The sequence below is a fragment of the Chrysochloris asiatica genome, unplaced genomic scaffold (assembly GCF_000296735.1).
Source record: "Chrysochloris asiatica unplaced genomic scaffold, ChrAsi1.0 scaffold00123, whole genome shotgun sequence".
Lineage (NCBI taxonomy): Eukaryota > Metazoa > Chordata > Mammalia > Afrosoricida > Chrysochloridae > Chrysochloris > Chrysochloris asiatica.
The window spans coordinates 8,127,950-8,140,924 of record NW_006408641.1 but is presented as its reverse complement, the minus strand read 5'-3'; the positions used below and the strand labels follow the sequence as shown (position 1 = coordinate 8,140,924).

General features: G+C 39.2%; 1 protein-coding gene across 2 annotated transcripts in view; it reads right to left on the bottom strand.

The window, feature by feature from the left end:
• EPB41L5 (erythrocyte membrane protein band 4.1 like 5) overlaps positions 1-4,373 on the bottom strand; it is a 169,130-nt gene extending 164,757 nt beyond the window's left edge. For both annotated transcript variants that reach the window (XM_006868729.1, XM_006868730.1), the window contains exon 1: positions 4,194-4,373. In XM_006868729.1, the coding sequence (XP_006868791.1) occupies positions 4,194-4,373 (180 nt within the window). The remainder of the gene's footprint in view (positions 1-4,193) is intronic.
• Positions 4,374-12,975: the final 8,602 nt, after the last annotated feature.

The following is a 12,975-nucleotide window of genomic DNA, read 5'->3' as shown; positions in this document are numbered from 1 at the left end:
AAAACACCAAGTTATGAGAAATTTTTCCACTTTGGCCCATGTCATTCAGAGAAAAACCTTCTCAAGGAGTAAGAAAGTGACCATTATCACTAGTATATATCAATGTGAGGAGCCCTGGTGTGGCGCTGTGGGTTAATGCACCAGACTGCAAAGTCGTCTAAACTGCAAGGTTGGCGGTTCAACCAATCTGTCTGGGCGGGGCTGATGAAAGGAGATGCGGATAGGTCTCTTGTGAGTGAATAATTGTTATCAGGACTGATTGTGACGGTTGGAAATGTAAAGGTAGGTGTTTTACAGTAAAAGGAGGGGAGTAATTGACTTTGCAGTCCAGGAACTGAGGTCCCTAGAACCATCAAGGGAGAAGAGCGGAGTGCAGGACCCTACCCAGAGAAGCAGTTATGCTTGTTTGTAGAGATGGAGGCAGAGACGATGGCATGGAGAGATGAACAGCTGGGGACTTTAGACCCAGAGACAGAAACGGAGAGGGGCTAGAGGGAGTGGGGGGCCTGGCTTGCAGGGTTGGTTGATGATGCATGGAGGGGATTGTAACCATGGCAATGATATATAATGGGATGATTGTAAAGTTAATGTAATCCCATGTAAACTATCACATAATTCACAATAAAACATTAAAAAATAATTAATTTTTAAAAATGTGCAGCCTTGGAAACCCTATGGAGCAGGTCTACTGTGTCCCAGAGTCAACAGACCACTGTGGACTAATTCTACAGGGAAATGCTTAGTGCTTCATTCAATTTCTAGTATCAATTTTGAATCTTTTTCAGAGGTATAAAACATTAGTTAAGAAGCTAAATCAAAAAAGGGGGGGAAACTTTTCTTTTTAGAAATTAACATTAATTTTGCATATTTGTTTTGTAAAGCAGGTTAGCTGAGGCCAATGCCCATTTTATACCCCTGCAAGCAATGTCAAGTTAGGTTACTAACTCTATGGTTTTACCTGTAGTGCTGAAAAGACAAACTGTTTTAGTTTCTCAGAAACAAAATTAAAACTCTGCCTGGCTACTTCAATGCATTTGTTCCCAGGAAGCCAGCTAGTATTTCTGGGATGTGAGCAAGCACCACATATGCCCTACTGAGCACAGCAAGTATAAAATACAAGTATAGACCAATTACTAGCCATTTGTTTTCCTACTTTAAAACCTAATGCTTTGGCAACATTTTCCTAAAGACAAAGTTGAGAAGGGATAGGAAGGTAAGTGGAATGAAAATAGGAACACATGGAAGAAGTAGAATTGTAATCACTGAGATGAAACCAAGTGTCTGGTTTGTTGAATGTAAAGTTGATTATCTTGTTTGTTACCCTTCACTCAATTCACAATAAAAAGTGAAAACAAACAAATAAAAAGAACCTAATGCTTTGCCCCAAAACCAAGCTCAGAAGAAAGGAAGGGGCAGGAAAGAGGGCAAATGGAAACAAGGTACCCTGGGAGGAAGTGGGAAGGGTATATTACATTGAGGGGATTGCAATTAATGTCACAAAACAAAATGTATACATTGTTGAATGAGAAACTAATATGCTGTATAAACTTTCACCCAAATCACAAGGAAATGTTCAAAACACCACCTGGTGCTGCTTCGCCTCCTGGCTACACTGCCCAGTAAAAAAGCTTCTTTACTAAGTCGACTCTCCTACTATCAGTCTCCCGTCAACAACCCTGAGACTTCATACTTCTAACATTAGGTAATAAGAAACTAACTGCTGCCCAGCCTCTTCCACAGCAACCTCAGGCTTTCACCACAGCTTCTAATGACATTTTAATGGAATAATACACAAAACTCTTATCAAATAAGACACTTATCAAATAAGAAATGAACATGAAAATGATCTTAATAAAATGTCTCAGATTGGAATGTCTAGTATATAACTTAAGAAGCCCTTAGGAAGAAAATGTAGACGCCGTAAAGTTTCCAAAATCAAACACTCCAAAAATTTCCAGTCTCATAGAGTTAACTGTGACATCAAAGCAAAGAATAAAGAACATCTGATTAATTTTATCACATTCCTTTATAAATTATGAAGTTAATTAGAATATTCAGTTTAAAAACCTATCCAATTCTTTAATCTCTCATTTTCTAAGTTTAAGGCCTTCCAGGGCTTATTCAACTACCTACTATAGCAATATACAGGCTACCACTTGCACCAACTCTAAACAATTTATACTGAATCTTATATAAATGAGTATACTGGAAAGCGTTCACAGAGGAGACGATACAAACATCCAATGCACCTTACATCAAACTGCATGGAATATGTTGTTATTGTTGTTGAGTGCCATCGGTCGAGTCAGTTCCAACTCATAGCAACCCTGTATAGGATTTCTAAGGAGTGAGTTGGAGGGCTTGAACTGCCAACCTTGCAGTTAGCAGCCTTAGAATAAAGACATAAGAAAGCATTGTTACTATTGTGTGCGTTGATTCCAACACACAGGAACCCTACATGACAAAGCAGAACTACCCCATTGGGTTTCCTAGGCTGTAATCTTTACTGAAACAGATTGCGTGGTATAATGAGTTTGAACTGCTGTCCTTTTGGCTGCCAGCTAAGCATTTAACCATTGCACCACTAGACTTCCTTATGAGAAAGAATAGGTATTACAAAGAGCTGAAAAAAGAAACTCAACTCCTTCCAATTCATTTAAAAATAAATAAATAAAGAACCCACTATCATCAAGCCAATTCTGAATCATAGTGACCTAATTAAGGGTTTCTGAGATGATAAATCTTTGTGGCATAGGACAGCCTCATGTTTCTTCCATGGAGCAGCTGATGGGTTTGAACCACTAACTTTGTGGTTAGCAGCCCAGTGCTTAATCTACAGCACCACTAGGGCTCTTCCCCAAAACTATATGGTGGTAGTGCTGTGCCATGGAGTCAGTTCTAACTCACAGCTACACTGAATACTGTTTACAAGGCTAAACATTTTTATGGGAGCAGAAAGTCTACTCTTTCTCTCACAGAACGACTGGTAGTTTCGAACTGCTGACCTTGAGGTTAGCAGTCTGACTTGTAACCACTATGCTACCAGAGCAGGTGGATGGTGACGGTTGTGTGCTGTAGAGTCGGTTCTCACTCAGTGACCCTGTATAGGGTTTCTGAGGCTGGAAATCTTTACAGGAGCAGAAAGCCTAATCTTTCTCCAGCAAAATGGCTGGTAGTTTTGAACTCCTGGCCTTGAGGTTAGCTGCCTGACTTGAAACCGTTATGCTATATGCAGAGCACATAGCTGAGAACAAAACAAAAGTCTGTAAGGAATAAAGTAATAACCCATTTCAAACATATAAAAGTGTTTCACCCTGTGAATTATAATTAAGTATTTGATGCTGCAAAAAAGGTACCCAAATTCAGATATAATTGTAGCAGCCTGTCCTGTAATGAAGATTGTTGTTGTTGTTAAATGCTGTCGAGTCAGTTCCGACCCATAGCAGCCCTTACAGGATTTCCGAGGAGCTTCTGGTGAGCCTGAACCACTGGCCTTGCAGTTCAAAGCCTACAAAGCAAACTACTTTGGAACGAGAAAAAAGCAGTCAAGCTGAGGGCTATGAAGAAAGTACTTTTTCTCACTTAATTCATTCAAATCTTTGCAAGCATAACAAACTCTGAAGGAAGTAACTATTTTGACTGAGAACAATGATAGGAGCTTTGTAAAAAAACAAAATTGTAATTAGAATGCTTACAGTACAGATATATAATTTTAAAAGATGATTATTTGCTTTACTAATTTGACAAATCCACTAGATTACTCTATGTCTGGTCATCATAAAGAACACACATGTTGTTAAGTACCTCTGAGTCGGTTCCGACTCATAGCCACTTTGTATAGGGTTTCTAAGGAGCAACTTGTGGGTTTGAACCACCAACCTTGTTGCTAGCAGTCCAGTGTTTATCCTATGGCACCACACCAGGACTCTTAAATAGAACACACATAAACGTGAAAAAAAAAAAAAAAATTCAGGCCAACAATTACTTTGTCATTTGAATTTAAGTTTTAAGTGACTGCCACTAACCGAAATCCATAGAAGAATACCATCATTCCAGGTGTTTTCGGTCTAAGATTACCTAACTCATGTTCTAGTGCCTGCCTCACGCTAGCCCCTATAACCAAAGTTATTAGTAGAAAAGTTCAAAGACAGTGATATCACATATAATTTGCAGGCTCACCAAGCCCTACATACCTGTAAGTCCACACTAACATCAGTACCATCCAGAAGGGATACCCGACATGTGATAATGGATTTTGAGTCTCCAGCTGCAGGAATGTGTGTGGGAGCTCTTTGTGCTTCTCGGAGTCTTTCCTTCTCAGCATGCTTGCGCATTGACCGACGCCCAAGGGTTCTACGAAAGAAGCTCAGCATTTTTTTGTCCCTATAAAACCAGAAAAAAAGATGACATTAGGAAAAAGACTCTTCACAACTTGTAGTCTGACAAATGATGTTGTTTAATAAAGTGCTGAGGACCTGAGAACACTGCTATTAAAAAAGATTCCTAGTCACATAAATTTGAAAAAAATAATTAAAACTGGCTTCTTTAATTCAGGGTGTCCTTGAGCCTTATAAGACAGAGTTAAGGTTTGTGGTTTTTCTAAAGTTACTGGACTAGCTTTATGAGGAGCTGATCAAGGAGGAGAAGGTAAATGTTTATGCAAGTTCATCAGGTATTTTGGATCAATAAATAATATATATAATAGTTGCATAAGGAGCTCTGGTAGCGTAGTAGTTACAAATTGGGCTGGAGCTCTGGTAGTGCAGTGGTTATGCATCGGGCTACGAACTGCAAGGTCAGCAGTTCGAAACTACCAGCCACTCCGCGGGAGAAAGATGAGGCTTTCTGCTCCCGTAAGATTTACAGCCTTGGAAACCCTATACAGGTTGCTATGGGTCGGAACCGACTTGATGGCACTTAACAACAACAACAACAATCTTACAGTCAGCAGTTCAAAACTACCAGCTGTTCCACAAGAAAAAGATGAGGCTTTCTGTTCCCATAAAGATTTACAGCCTCGGACCCTGTACAATGTTGCTATGAGTCGGAACCGACTCCATGGCACATACCCACCACCAGCACAATAGTTGTGTCCCCCTACAAATATTAGGAGTCAATGCCAATCACTGGCTTATCCTCTGATGATCATGACAAGCCAAACAAGTGCCATTTCTTTTTTAAATGCCTTTTAAAAAAACCACATAATTTCAACTAAAATAAATATAAATTTAATCAAAGTTTTATCCAATATTCTAATTATCTGTTATATACGGCTTTAGAAGTTCTGGTAGTGTAGTGGTTATGAGTCAGGCTGCTATCCTAAAGGTCAGCAGTTTGAAATTGCCAGCTGTTCCACAGGAGAAAGATGAGACTTTCTGCTCCCATAAAGATTTACAGCCTCGGAAACCCTATGCAGAGTCACAATGAGTTGGAACCAACCCCAGGGTACACCACCACCACCACATACGGTTTTAAATTACTACTTAATATAAATGACTGCTACTTATTTCTTTATCTCCTGGTGCAGCACTGTAGGATCAACACTGGACTGCACACTGCAAGGTTGGTAGTTCAAACCCACCAGCTGCTCCTTGGAAGCCACTCACTATGAGTGGGAACCAACTCAACAGCACTTAGCAAGCATTAAGAACATTGGAAGCGCCTCAGAGTTTTTCCTCTCTGGGTCCAACAACTACACCAGGTGTTTTTGTTTTATTTTTTCCTCTTTCGTTGTTACTTTGACTTTGTTTATTCTTTCTTCTCCTTCTTCCTCTCTTCCCCTTCCCTTGATTTTAAATTTATCTTGGCTTTCGTTTTTTTCTTTCTTTTGTTTCTCATTTCCAACCTCTTCTTCTCTTTATCCCCTTAATTTGTCTTTACTATTTTCTAGTCAAGGAGTCCTGGTAGCATAGTCGATTTCAGGCTGGGCTGCTAACCGCAAGGTCAGCAGTTCAAATCTAAGTTTCCCTATGAAAAAGGACAGTGAGGCAAGCTGGCCGGGAAGAGAACTCAAATAGCATAATATACCACTACGTCACCACTGGGATCATATCCATACACCTACAAAGATGACCAGGTAATAACAAGATTATTCAAATTTATGCACTAGCCAACAAACCCAGTGATGATGAAACTGAAGAATTCTCCCAACTTCTTCAGTATGAAATTGATCAAACATGCAATCAAGATGTATTGGTAACTACTGATGATTAGAAAGCAAAGGCTGGAAACAGAAAGGATTGGTAGTTGAAAAATATGGCCTTGGTGATACAAATGATGACGGAAATAGCATACCAGAATTCTGTAAGCTCAATGACGTCTTCATTGTAAGTACATTATTTTTAACAAGATTAATTTCAACAATCCACACGGACCTCATTAGATGAAATATACAGGAATCAAATTGACTGTCTATGGGAAGAGATAACGGAAAAGCTCAATATCATCAGTTAAAACATGGCCAGAGGCCGACTGTGGAACAGACTATTAATTATTCATATTCAAGTTCATGTTTAAGTTGAAGAAAATTAAAACAACTCCACAAGAGCCAAAATCTGACCTTGATCATATACCACTTGAATTTAGAGAACATCTCAAGAATAGATTTGATGCATTAGACATTAATGAAGACTAGAAGGGTTATGGAATGAAAACGAGAATATCATATAAGAAGAAAGCAAAAGGTCATTAAAAAGACAAGAAAGAAAGAAAAGATCAAAATCAATGTCAGAAGAGACTCTGAAACCTGCTTTCCAGCACCGAAATGCTAAAGTAATAAGGAGGTAAAAGAAGTGAATAGAAAATTTCAAAGGGCAAATGAGGACAAAGTCAAGTATTGTAACAAAATGTGCTAAGACCTGGAGATAGAAAACCAAAAGGGAAGAACACACTCAGCAATTCTCAAGCTGAAAGAACTAAAGAAATAATTTAAGCCTCAACTTGCAATACTAAAGGATTCAATGAACAAAATATTGAATGATGCATCAAAAGAAAATGGAAAGAATACACAGTTATTGTATCAAAAAGAAATGGCTGATGTTCAACCATTTCAAGAGGCAGCATACGATCAAAAGCCAATGGTACTGAAGGAAAAAGTCCAAGCTGTTCTGAAGACATCAGCAAAGAATAAGGCTCCGAGAATTGATAGAATACAAATAGAAATTTTTCCACAAACTGATGCAGCACTGGAGGAACTCACTCATTTATGCCAAGAAATTTGGAAGTTACCTGGCCAAATGATTGAAAGATATCCACAAAGAGGTAACAAAATGGAATGTGGAAGTCATTGAATCATATCATTAATATTACATGAAAGTAAAATTTTGCTGAAGATTATTTTCAAACCATTGCAACAGTACATAGACAGGGAACTGCCAGAAGTTCAAGCCAGATTCAGATGAGGATGTGGAAAGAGGTTTATCACTGCTGATGTCAGATGGATCTTGGCTGAAAGCAGACAATGCCAGAAAGATGTTTACCAGTGCTTTATTAACTATGTAGAAGGTTTCAACTATGTGGATCACAATAGCTGTAGATAACATTGAGAAAAATGGATGTTTCACAAGACTCCATTGCGCTCATGAGTAACCTGTACACAGACGAAGAAGTAGTCATTCGAAGAGAAGAAGGAAATACTAAATGATTTAAAATCAGAATGCAGTCAGTTTGATTCCTGTGTACTTCATCTGGTGAGGTTCACATGTATGTATAGTCAGCATTTATGCTGCTGAAAAAAAAGTCAGGAAAAATGTGGCCAGCATTGTATTCTTTCACCATACTTATTCAATCTGTATGCTGAGCAAATAATTCAAGAAGCTAGATTATATGAAGAAAATGCATCAGGATTGAAGAAACACTCATTAACAAGCTGCAATATGCACATGATACAACCCTGGAGAAAAGATTAAAGGTGCTTAGGACCAATATCAACACTCAGGAAACAACAGTCAAGAAATCAAACGATGTACTGCATAAGAGCTCTGGTAGAGTAGTGGTTATGAGTCAGGCTGCTAATCTCAAGGTCAACAGTTCAAAACTACCAGCTGTTCCGCAGGAGAAAGATGAGGCTTTCAGCTCCTGCAAAGATTTACAGCCTCAGAAACCCTACACAGTGTCCCTATGAGTTGGAACTGACTCCGTAGCATATAACCACCACCATCACATTAGGCAAATCTGCTGCACAAGACCTCTTTAAAGTGTAGAAGAGCAAAGATATCAGTTTGGGGACTATGATATTAGTCATAGTATTTTCAATAGCCTGACACGCATGTGAAATTTGGACAAGAAAAACCTTGGAAAACTTGATGCATTTGTGTAATGGTGTTGGAGAAGAATATTAAAAATACCATGTACTGCTAGAAGAACAAACAATTCTGTGTTGGAAGAAGTACAGCCAGAATGCTCCTTAGAGAAACCAAGATGGTACAACTCCATTTCTCATACTTCAGACATGTTATATGGAGGGACCAGTCCCTGCAGAAGGATATTATGCTTGGTAATGTAGTGGGTCAGCGAAAAAGAGGAAGACCCCAATGAAAAAGCCTGGCACAGCGGCAGTAACAATGGGCTCAAATGTAACAATTGTGAGGATGGCACAGGACCTGGCAGTTTCGTTTTGTTGTTCGTAGGGTTACTCTGAGTCGGAATGAACTCGAGGGCACTTAATAACAATGGCAAATGTCACCACTGTTAAGAAGGTTGAATAGTGCAGTGGCTCACAGTTCAAACTTAGAGGTCTAAATTCCATCTCTGACATGTGCAGATCATCAGTTGTTTTTGTCAAGTCATTTCAACTCCCTCACATTTACTTTTTTCTTATATAAAACTGAAGATACAGCACTACCTTCTGCATAAAGTGTATAATATTAAAAACAAAAACCTCACCACTGGACCTATAAATGGCTTCATGATAAATGGAGAAAAGATGGAAGTTGTCAAAGGCTTCATTTTGCTTGGATCCACTAAGAACACTCTTGGGAACAATAATATAGTCAAGTAATCAAAGGCTGTACTCTGCTCAGGTGAATCTGCTGCAAAAGATCTCTTTAAAGTGTTCAAGAGCAAAGATGTCGGTTGAGGACTAAGGCGCACTGACCAAAGCCATGGTATTTTCAATCGCCTCATATGCATGAAAAAGCTGGACAATAAGGAAGAATGGAGAAGAATTATTGCATTTGAATTATGGTGTTGGGGAAGATTATTGAAAGTATCATAGACTGCCAAAGAATTAACAAAATCTGTCTTGGAAGAAGTGCACTCAGAATGTTCCTTAGAAGCCAGGATGTTGAGACTTCATCTCTCATACTTTCAATTTGTTATAAAGAAGTACCAGTCCCTAGAGAAGGGCATCATGCTTGATAAAGTGGAGAGTTAGTGATAAAAAGGAAAACCCCTCTCCCCCAAAAGGAGACTGCTTGGCACAGTGGCAACAGCAAATGGGCTCAAGCTTAACATCAACTCTAAGGCTGGCGCAGGATGTGGCAGTGTTTCACTCTGTTGCACATAAAGGTCACTATGAGTCAGAATCGATTCGATGGCACCTAACAACAACAAGTAAAAAAATAAACAAATGACAATTATTAACTCCAGAGAAAACAGTTGTGCAGAAAAGAGAATGTAATCACAGAGCTCTACATGATTCAGCTGCTAACAGTTTAAACAGTCATAATCCATAAAGTACACATAACCTAGGAGATGGATGATAGGGGCAGGGAATGAGGGTGTAGAAATCAAGGTAACCAATAGATAATTCATAAAACTGAAAATCAAGAAGCAGCTAATAAGAAAGCATGTTACTCTCAAGATGAAAGGTTTTGTTCTGGAGAAGGGAGGGGTAGTGGTTCAGGAGTGTGCTGTTTTCCAAAATAGCCTCCATATTACAGATTTCATGACTCCTTCAACTAAATGGATTTATAAACTTGATAAACATAAAAGCTAATTGTAAAATTATCAAATACCACAATCAGGAGCTCTGGTAACATAGTGGATTATGAGCTAGCTCAGCAGTTTGAATGAATGGGGAAAAGATGAGGCTTCCTGCTCCCATAAAGATTTAGACTCAGAAACCCTGTACACAGTCTCCATGAGTCATCACTGACTCCACGACACATCACCACCACCACCATTATCATCACACTTCCACAAAAATCTACTCTCTGCTTCTAATCAGATCTTTTAGAATTATTCATTTATGTCTGTCACTTTCCTTTTAGGCTCTTTGAATCCATGCTCCAGACTCTGAGTAACCAGTCACTTAGCATATCTATAATCAAATTCAACAAGTGTTTACTATTTGGTCCTCAAAAAACCTCCATATTTTATTTTGACGTGAAAACTAAATGTCAGAGAAATTAAACTACTGGTCAAATCCATAATTTAGTAAATGGTAATAAACCAAACTCACTGCTTGCTATTGACTCCATTTTCAGCTCATAGCAATCCTACAAAATTGCTTCATAGGGTTTCTGAGACTTACTCTTTATGGTAGCAGATGGCCTCATCTTTCTCCTGAGGAGTAGCTGATGGGTTTGAACTGACAACCTCTCAGTTATCAGCCTTCAGCTGACGTACAGAGCACTAAATATTTTAAGGCAAATCTATAGGTCTGAATCTCTTAAGAAGTCTCAGTCTCTATGGAAATTAGAGAAGCACTATAAATGCACTAATCCTTAAAGTCAATTCTGTGCCTAGAATTTTGTAAAGGAACAGTTGACTGACTAGGAAAAGCACTACATTTTAAATTCCGCATTAGTGAATCAGGAAAGAACTTCACTGCTTTGTGCTTGGCATGTATTATTTTCCATTTGACATTAGGGCCTTTCCAAAATCAATGTGAGGAACTGCTTTCAGTGAAACTCTGAAGGTGTTAAGTGGGGAAGGGACAGAAACAAAATCCCTGAAGCTTTTTTTTGACTTGTGCCATGTTATGATCATGTAGCTTTTAAATAACTGGAAATAGTATCTATAAAGTTAATGTCTACCCAAGAGTTTAGTTAACAAAGAATTAAACTGCACAGTTGATCGGTGCTTTGTGTAAATACATCTTAACATTTGGGTTGAGAAGGGTTTTAAGAAGGACAGTTCATTTGTAGGAAAGCAATTCTGTACATGAGTTTAAGCAAACTTGTTGCATTGTCTCTGCAGATTCTATTTTGTTTACAATATTAAAATGTATGTTAGCAAAAATGGGTGGAATTTCAAATAAAACACAACTTCCACACAAAAAAAAAAAAAAGAAAGAAAAGAAAAGGGGCTATCAAGGCATGAAGTGACTGGCTTACAAGCTTTCATGAGTATGCTTAGTTTTAGAATGAGGGAGGTAAGGCAGAATCTTCACCGAATAGTTTCCCTCTTATCCAGATGGGTCTGGTGAAAGGGGAGGGGGGAGAATGGGGATAGGATTTTTTTGATTCAATAGTGAGTAATTGTTATCATGACTAATTGCGACCGTCACAACTGTAAATGTAGAAGACGTGAAACTAAAAGGGGGGAATGGTTAATCTTTCATTCCAGGAACAGAGGGCCCTAGGACCATCAAGAGGTAAGAACATGAGTGGAGCGGGGAATCCTAACCAGAAAAGCAGCAACAGCAGAGCCAGTGAGTGGCAGAGGCAATGGCATAGAGAGATAGAGCAGCTGAGGACTCTAGACCCATGGACTGTGAAAGGCTGTTTGCCTGGAGGCCGGAGGCTGGCTTGCAAAATGTGCCTACTGGACATTTAAACAAATACATATTTTCTGTGTGTTCTGTGCACATTATTAAAAAAAAAGGAGGGGGGGAGGAATAGAAATAAAAACTGTTAACTGATGGTGCAGGGAGGGGATTATAATCATTGCAATGAAACAAAATATGATTGGCTGAAAGACTGAAACTTAAAGAGAACACATGAGCAGGCATGTTAAGCTTACTGGCAACCACACTGGTCTGTTGGTGAGTGGAAGAGGGGGAAAGGTAGCAATGAAGAAATGGGTTGAGTTCAACCACGTTCCATAGACTCCTGTCAACCTGGAGATGACAGAGAGAAGAGGCAGGGCTGGTTGGTCCAAAGTGTGGTGAGACCTGAGGGCTCCTGAGCCCAAAGACTAGGACACAGCCACAGAGGGCTTTCTTTAGTTGCTTTAGGGCTAGAGCTGACAGCGAAGCATCCAGCTGATATGAAGTGAGATGAGACACACAAGAATACCCAAACTTGTAGATAGTACCCATCTGACCTAGCTTCCAAGGCTTGATGATTAGAACTCGACATAAGGAAAATTAAAAAAAATAAAAAGTTTTTGGTAAAGGAAACAAGTGTAAATTACTACAATTTGATGAATTTGACCTATACTTATGGATGTTGTTGTTGTTAAGTGCCATCGAATTGGTTCCAACCCATAGCGACCCTTTTAGGGTTTCCAAGGAGCGGCTGATGAGCTTGAACCGCCAACCATGTAGGTCAAACTGACTTTGTATTTCAGCACATTAACTTACAGCGCCACACCAGGATGGTAGCTCAAAATATCAACTGGGAACGAAGGAGTCATCACATCAAGTATCATTCCTATCCCCTCAGTATACAGGGCTGATAGGAACAGGAAACGTAGACACTGGGTACCTAAAATGGACGGGAAAGGGAATGGAGCTACATAGGCACTAAATGACTGATTTACAAATTTTCAAAAGGGACTTTAGTTTCAGAGTGTGTGGGGGAAGGTAGAATCCCCACTGAATACTTTTCATCTTGTCTAGATGAGTCTGGTAAAAAGAGATGGGGATAAGATTCTTATGATTCAACAGTGAGTAACTGTTATCATGACTAATTGCAACTGTCACACAGTAAAGGTAGAAGTTCTGTCACAAAAAGGGGGGAGTAGTTAATCTTACAGTCCAGGAACAGAGGACCCTAGGACCATTAAGGGAGAAGATCATGAGTGGAATTAGGGACCCTATTCTGAGAAGCAATGACACCAGACATGGAAGCAGAGATGAGGACATGG